This window comes from Callospermophilus lateralis, chromosome 2 (genome assembly GCF_048772815.1).
Source record: "Callospermophilus lateralis isolate mCalLat2 chromosome 2, mCalLat2.hap1, whole genome shotgun sequence".
Classification (NCBI taxonomy): domain Eukaryota; kingdom Metazoa; phylum Chordata; class Mammalia; order Rodentia; family Sciuridae; genus Callospermophilus; species Callospermophilus lateralis.
The window spans coordinates 194,532,413-194,539,662 of record NC_135306.1 but is presented as its reverse complement, the minus strand read 5'-3'; the positions used below and the strand labels follow the sequence as shown (position 1 = coordinate 194,539,662).

The 7,250-nt window shown below is 35.3% G+C and overlaps 1 protein-coding gene across 1 annotated transcript; it reads right to left on the bottom strand.

The window, feature by feature from the left end:
• Window positions 1-5,009: 5,009 nt before the first annotated feature.
• LOC143390409 (olfactory receptor 4S2-like) lies at window positions 5,010-5,966 on the bottom strand. The gene has a single exon (XM_076842803.1). It carries the CDS (start codon window positions 5,949-5,951, stop codon window positions 5,010-5,012), a length of 942 nt encoding a protein of 313 aa, XP_076698918.1. The 5' UTR covers window positions 5,952-5,966.
• Between the last annotated feature and the right edge of the window lie 1,284 nt (window positions 5,967-7,250).

The window sequence follows — 7,250 nt, the reverse complement described above, 5'->3', positions numbered from 1 at the left end:
ATTGGCAGAATCAACCCTTACAAAGGTGAAAAAAGGGACAATCACAGTAGAAACCACAGGGATGTCTGAGCCACAGGTGAAGAGGCTATGAGGCGGCACTTGAAGAAGAAAGTCCACAAGGTGAACAGGGCGATGAAGTAAGAAATTACAAAGGCAACAAAGTTCAAAAGGGACATCATCCCTGGGATGGTGATGATTGTCATGTGTAGGAGCCTAAATGTAGCTCAGGCTAGCTTCAGCAAGAGGACTATGTTATAGAACTAGAAGTCTTTATGATGGTGGCCAGTCTCCCTGAGCATCTATCTGTTAGGAACTTGGACAGAACTGGGGTTAGCACAGTTCATATGTAGACACAGGGTTTCACTTGAGGGAAGAAAAAAAGGGTCAAGAATATTTCATTGAGAAAAATGATGGTACTTGGGGTTGGAGGAGGGGATTCCCAGACACTTGAAGACTGTTGGATATCATAAGCAACTTATTACATATAAAAAAAGACCTAACATGGTATAATCCTTCAGATGAGGTCAGCTGGTGAAGACTTCAGCTTGTCTTGGCCCCAAACTCTCCCCAAGGTGTTCTTCATGCCTGTTTTAGACTTTGATATTTGGTATAAAACTTCCTCAGAGCATGTTCTGTGTGTATGCAAGTTATTACTGTGATTTACTCTCCAATTTCCAATCATATAAATAGAAGAAGACTTACAATTTTTTTAAATTACAGGAGCCTCTGCATCACTGACAAGAAATAGTCAGAAGATAAACCACATTTTGTAAGGAATTTTAGAAATAAAATTAATCACAAATATTTGAAGAATTCAGACTTCCCTTGCTAATACCATTCAGTTAATTGGCCCATTTATTTAGAAAAGTAAATCTCCATTTCTTTATTTCTCTGAACTTATATACAAAAGCCTTGTTCAAATGACCTCTACATCTCTCTCAGATCTTAAATTCTAGAACATATTCTATCTTGAAAGAACCTAGACATAATTGACATCATAGTATTTTAAAATGGCCATTATAAAGGATCATATTTTGGTGGTCCTGTCCTTGTTTAGGGAATTGTTATCTTGATGAGACCCCTCTTGTGGAAATCAAGAGGTCCTAAACACTCACATTTTGAGAATTGAACTACAGTAAATAAAACTAAACAATAGGAAAATATGCACTTAGTATGTGTTTTAATTCTTTATTAATAATGCCTTTAACGTTAATGCAATATGATTATACCATTTACATTGTACTTATCAAAGCTCTTATTTTGCAGTGAGAACATCAAATAGATGACCTTAGTCTTAGACTTTCCCAGAATACAATGTTGTTATCACATGTAGTCACCATGCTATACAAAGGGTCTCCTGAACTTTCTCCTCATGTTCATTGAAATTTTGTGTTCCTTGACCTCATTTCTCTGGAGGGTGTGGGAAAAGTCACCAATTTTCAAGTACAAGAGACAAAGAACTGAGATTTTCTGTTGTTCTATCACCTGTATCATGGTTTCCACTAATTGCATTGAATCTACTTAAACTATTATTGTCTGTGTGCACCAGAAACCAAAGTGTTAGGGTAGCAAGGAGTGCACAGCCACAGGGTGATGAAGATTTCAGTAATAATATTTATGCACACAAAAGACCTAGACATGGCCAGGTGTTGTGGCACATGCCTGTAATCCCAAAAACTCAAGAGGCTGAGGCATGAGAACTGCAAGTCAAAGTAAGTCTCAGCAACTTAGAAAGTTGCTGTTTCAAAATAAAAATTAAAAAGGGCTGAGGATGCAAATCACTGGTTAAGTGCCCCTAGTTCAATCCCCAGTGCCACACACATACACACACACACACACACACACTCAAATACACACACGCGCACACACACACACACACACACACACACACCCAGACATGTGTCCTGCCCGAAAAATTAGGAAATTTGAATAACAGGAGGAGGTCAAAAATAAAAGAACCATATTAAAATGAAGTCAGCTTCTGTTTTAATGTCAATCTGATACAATTTGTTTTTGTGAGATTATCCAAATGAAGAAACTGAGGGTGAATAGATATCTACAGCTTGAAGACAAATACCTGATTCTGTTGATTACTTTTTATAGCTTAGTGTTGGTGTGTATGTAGTCTACATCCTTCACTATAAAATGAATTTTACTTATTATGAAAAATTTGCCATTTTTTCTCCATTTTTTTCTCTTTCAGAAATCGACTTTAATATGGCTTATATTTATCTTTTGTTAATACTTGTTCTCAATTTTAACAAAAAAGAGGGTGAAAGGGAGTTGATCAAACCATGGAAGGCATTACAATTGTCTTTCTTACCTATGCTCCATCAGAGAAATAGTGGGAAGAGATTGATTATTTTATACGTAGGTATTTTGTGCTTTTCCATCATAGAAATGACCCATATAATATGCTCTCCTTTATGTCCAGTCTCTGCAACTTGACCTTTTACACTGCTTCTTTCAAAGTACCATATAGTAAATTTATCACAATTGTTATTAATTCAAGCACATGCCTCTTACCTCCCCTTAAATATTTGCCACTACTCTCCTTAGATCTTCAGACTAAATGACAATGTGCAAATGTCCACCCTAACATTCATGGTTTGCATAAAAAGTATTTAATTTTGTTTCATGTGCATCTAGGAACTCCAGCTTACTGGAGTTCAGATGACCTAGGCTGACACTCACTGGGTTCAATATAAGACTTTATGTTGGGCCCAATAATACCAGGTACCTATTTTCCCCCCATGCATCAATATCATAGTCATCTTCCTCTGCTGGTTAAATCATATTTGCAGCATACAAGAACTAGATGTAAAAACAATGAAATATTAAGGAATTCTCACTCAGAAACCACAATGTATTTAATTTTGGAGACACTTAAATGTGATAAATGTATTAGTTTCATAGGCATGCTTATATGAACAAAGGCATGAAATATGAAGAAACATGAAATGTGTTTATATAACCCATCCAGCACTGTTTACAAATGTATTTACACTTGCTTATGCTGTTTTAGAGAGAGAAATATAACTATTAGCTATAAGATAGAGGGAGAAATATTTCTGTTTTTTTTCAATACTAAATACTATTTTTCTGGAAAATGAAAATGTTTGGCATATTTTTTCATCAGAAATTTACCACAAAAGTCATAATTTGCCATATTTTTTTAGCAATGGTATAATAACACCAGGCTGGCAGTGAATGCTATGCTTGTGTGTTAATGGAATAAAATGCTGTTGCTCACACTTCTTAACACTGGGGATGCTGCAAATTCCCTGATTCTAAGAACATCAAAATCATCAGTTCCCAGATTTTCAAGTGTAAGTATTCAGATGTTCTATCAACAATATGAAAACTACTAGAGAAGATTATTCAAAACACAGATATTTGTAAAACCCACAATCCTAGTTTATGGGTTCAGAAAAATGGCAAAGTGATTTTAATTACCAGCCTAGTTTGATTACTTGATCTAGGGGACATAGAGACCTATTGAATGCAATGTCTAAACTGGGACTATAATGATGGATTTGTATAGTTCTAGGACATGGTTTATGAATGTATTATAACTTCTAGCTCCAAACTTCAATATGTCTGTTTTTAATTCCATGAGTAAGCCAACATCAGATATCACTCTTAAGCACTATGATGCTTCCCATGAGCCATAGTTCCACTCCCTCCATCAACCATTAACAGAAATGTATGGAGAAGCAGGGTCAGACTAGTGGATATCACAGTGAAGCAAAGAAACAATCGGAGATACACATATTCACCACAATAAATAAATAAATAAACAAACAAACAAACAAACAAATAAACCTATCTCAGGTAATGGTGGCTAATGGTGAAAGAGAAATCTATCATCAGAGCACAAGAATTGAACACAAAAAAGAAAGTATTAGTCCAGTATAAGTCTTTCTAGAACACACAGGTGGAAATGGGGTAAGAAAGTCCAGTCAAACACACATAAATAAATAAATAAATAAATTGACTCAGTAAAGCTGAAAAAAATTTGACTTAATTCAAACTTTGAAGAAACTATGGGTTTCAAAATTTGTAGAAACTATGCTTTCCAAAACATGCATTTCAGCAAATTTTCTTCAACCTGTTAATTGTGTCAGAGTTGTCTATGTTGTCAGGCTTGGCTATGTTGTCATTGTTTCTCTAGCTTTCCCAGGAGTCACTATATGTTAAGAAGCACTGCTGGCTATAGACTATGCCTAAATTATAGTTAGAAGAAGAACATTAACGAAATATTATAATTAATGAACTAAGAGATATATTTATTCAGTGTCCTTAGGGTTGAGAAAAGAAAATAAATACTAAAGCCAGAGAATAAAAACCTATCTTTTGTTTTTCAGCTTACTTTTTATTATTTTGATATGATGTTCACACCTCTGAAATCACTCCAAGATTACTGCAATGAAATGTGATTATGTTTTGTAGGACTGTTATAAAAATGCATTAGCTATGATGTCATGTTTTCCAGATATCTATTCAAAATTTAAGTACCTGTTAATTACTGAATATGTACCAGAACAGTTCTTAACCCTGCAAACAAACTCAAGTATTTCATGGTAGGTTTTAAAAACATTTAAAGAAAATGGCAAAGGGTAAAATGAGGAAAAGATAATAATGCTGAGATTCTGTGCTTAAGAATTCTTCAGCTTTGGAGCTGGGGTTGTAGCTCAGTGGTAGAGCATTGACAAACACATGTGAGGCCCTGAGTTCTATCCTCAGAACCACATAAAGATAAATAAATAAAGGTTTGCATACATCTACAACTATAAAATCATTAAAAATATCTCCCTCAGGCTTGATATTTTAGAAAAGTATCTGATGAAGAAATAACAAAATTAATATTGAGTAATGATTAGTGATAATCCAGTTTTTATTAATATGTTTTTTCTGTCATTTGTTTCTCCAGAATATGTCATTGTTTTGTTCATTGTGAACTGTATATAAGCAAGACTGACAAAATTTAAGATCATTTGTTTAAATTATTACTCCCAACTATTTCCCACTGGTCCAAAACACATTCTTCCCCACAGCTTCTTCATAGCATTTTTTACTTCTGAATTTCTTAGTGTATAAATCATAGGATTTAGCATGGGAGTGATAATGGTGTAAAATACAGCCACCATCTTATCCTCTGAGAAGGTAACATTGGGGCGCATGTATGTGAACACACAAGGACCAAAAAAGATGATGACCACCGCTATGTGGGCACCACAGGTGGACAGAGCTTTGCGCCTTCCTTCTGCTGACTGCTTTCTCAGAGACACCAGAATGACACTGTAGGAAATGAGTAAAACTACAAAACTCCCCAGAGTGATGGTACCACTGTTGGCTGTCACAATGGCACCGACAATGTAGGTGTCTGTGCAGGCAAGTTTGAGTATAGGACGGACATCACAAAAGTAGTGATCAATCTCATTGGGTCCACAAAAGGTTAGGTGGACTACTAGAGCCAATTGGATAATAGAATGGAAGAATCCACTTACCCAGGTCCCTAACAATATTTTACTGCATCTCTCCCTGTCCACGATGGTCATATAGTGCAGGGGTTTGCAGATGGCCACATAACGATCATAAGCCATTACTATGAGGATAAAGATCTCAGTACCACCAAAGAAATGCACCCCAAAAACTTGCAGCATGCACCCCTCAAAAGAGATAGTTTTGTTCTCTGCTAACAGGTCAACAATCATTTTGGGTGCGGTGACTGAAGAAAAACAAATGTCCACAAATGACAAGGAGTTAAGGAAGAAATACATAGGTGTTTTCAAAAGATTCCCCATGAAAATGGTCAGCATGATGACCAGGTTTCCCAGAAGAATGACTGTGTAGAAGAATGAGAACACCACAAAAGAGACTTCTTGAACTTCTCGGTTCTGAAAAAGTCCCCGGAAAATGAATACCGTTACATTGTCTATTTTTTCCATAGAATGGGTCCAACAGGTCAAATTTCCAAAGAACTATATTACCTGAAAATAAACATCAGAAAGATTATCAGCATTTATTTCTAACTCAGGATAAACTGAGTGATCAGAGTAGTTGAAAATGGAAAAATCAGTACTGACTACTGCTTGGCAAGTTTCTGTAAATTAGTTAAATTATATGTATTCTGGTAATTTTTCCTCTATAATATGTCCAATTTATTTATGTCAAATCAGGAAACAAATTACAGAGAGATAAACTGCATCTAAGTGTTTATAAAGTCACATATCTAATTAAGGACTATACTCCATGTATGTATAATATGTCAAAATGTCATGTATATCTAAAAGAAACACATTTTTTTAAAAAAGTGTTTATCTTAAAATATCTGTGTTAACATTTGTAGATAAAAATTCAGTTAGTTCTCATTATTTAAAAGATATAAGGAACATTTGGAAGAACTCTGTTTGCGGTTATGGTGTTAACTGTATATCTGATGAAGTTTCCCTTACTTGGATCATAGAAGTGAAAACATGTCCAAATGGTCCCAGACCTGGTCATTACCTCCACTCAGGGGTTCCTGATATGTCAATACTGGGTGACTTCTGCAGGTTCCCCTCAGATATTTCTATTGATGGACTTATGGCCCCTGTTTGAGCTAAGCTCCTTCAGTGAAGAGGTGCTGGAGTGTGCCATAGGGAAAGAGGACAGTTACACAAACCTGACTCTGAAATGAGGGTTCTGTAAAAGGGGTGGATCACTTACCATTATAGAGAGTTTGTTATCTCATTTTTGCAAGGATGGATTTTTAATTTCATTATCACCAGAGGGATAGTAATTTCTACCTTGATATTCGATTCCTCTTGTAGGTTAGAATAAAGATAGAAAGCAAAGAGAAAAAGAAGTAATAAAATAAGTCTGTGGAGACAATGAGCCCTGTTTGATTTGAAAGAGGGGAAGTGAAGTCTCAGGATATTTCTCTACCTTCAAACTCAGAGAAATAGAGGATTCACCAAAATTTACTATGGCTTGGCATTTTAACATTTGCCTCGTAAGTGAAAAAATGTAGCAATAATAAGAACAACAACAAAATGTTCAGAGGAAAGACTCTACCCTTTATTGTCTACATCCCTCATGTAACCTTCCAATTTTTTAGACTCCTTCCAGAATATTTGAGTTCTCCTGGTCTGGGGTGAACTCAATAGTTCAGGAAGAAATTCTCCTTTAGAGACAATGATTATGGGTTTAGAAAATGGTTGGTGTTTAATATAAATAGATTTAATTTAATTTAAGTGGATCTTCTA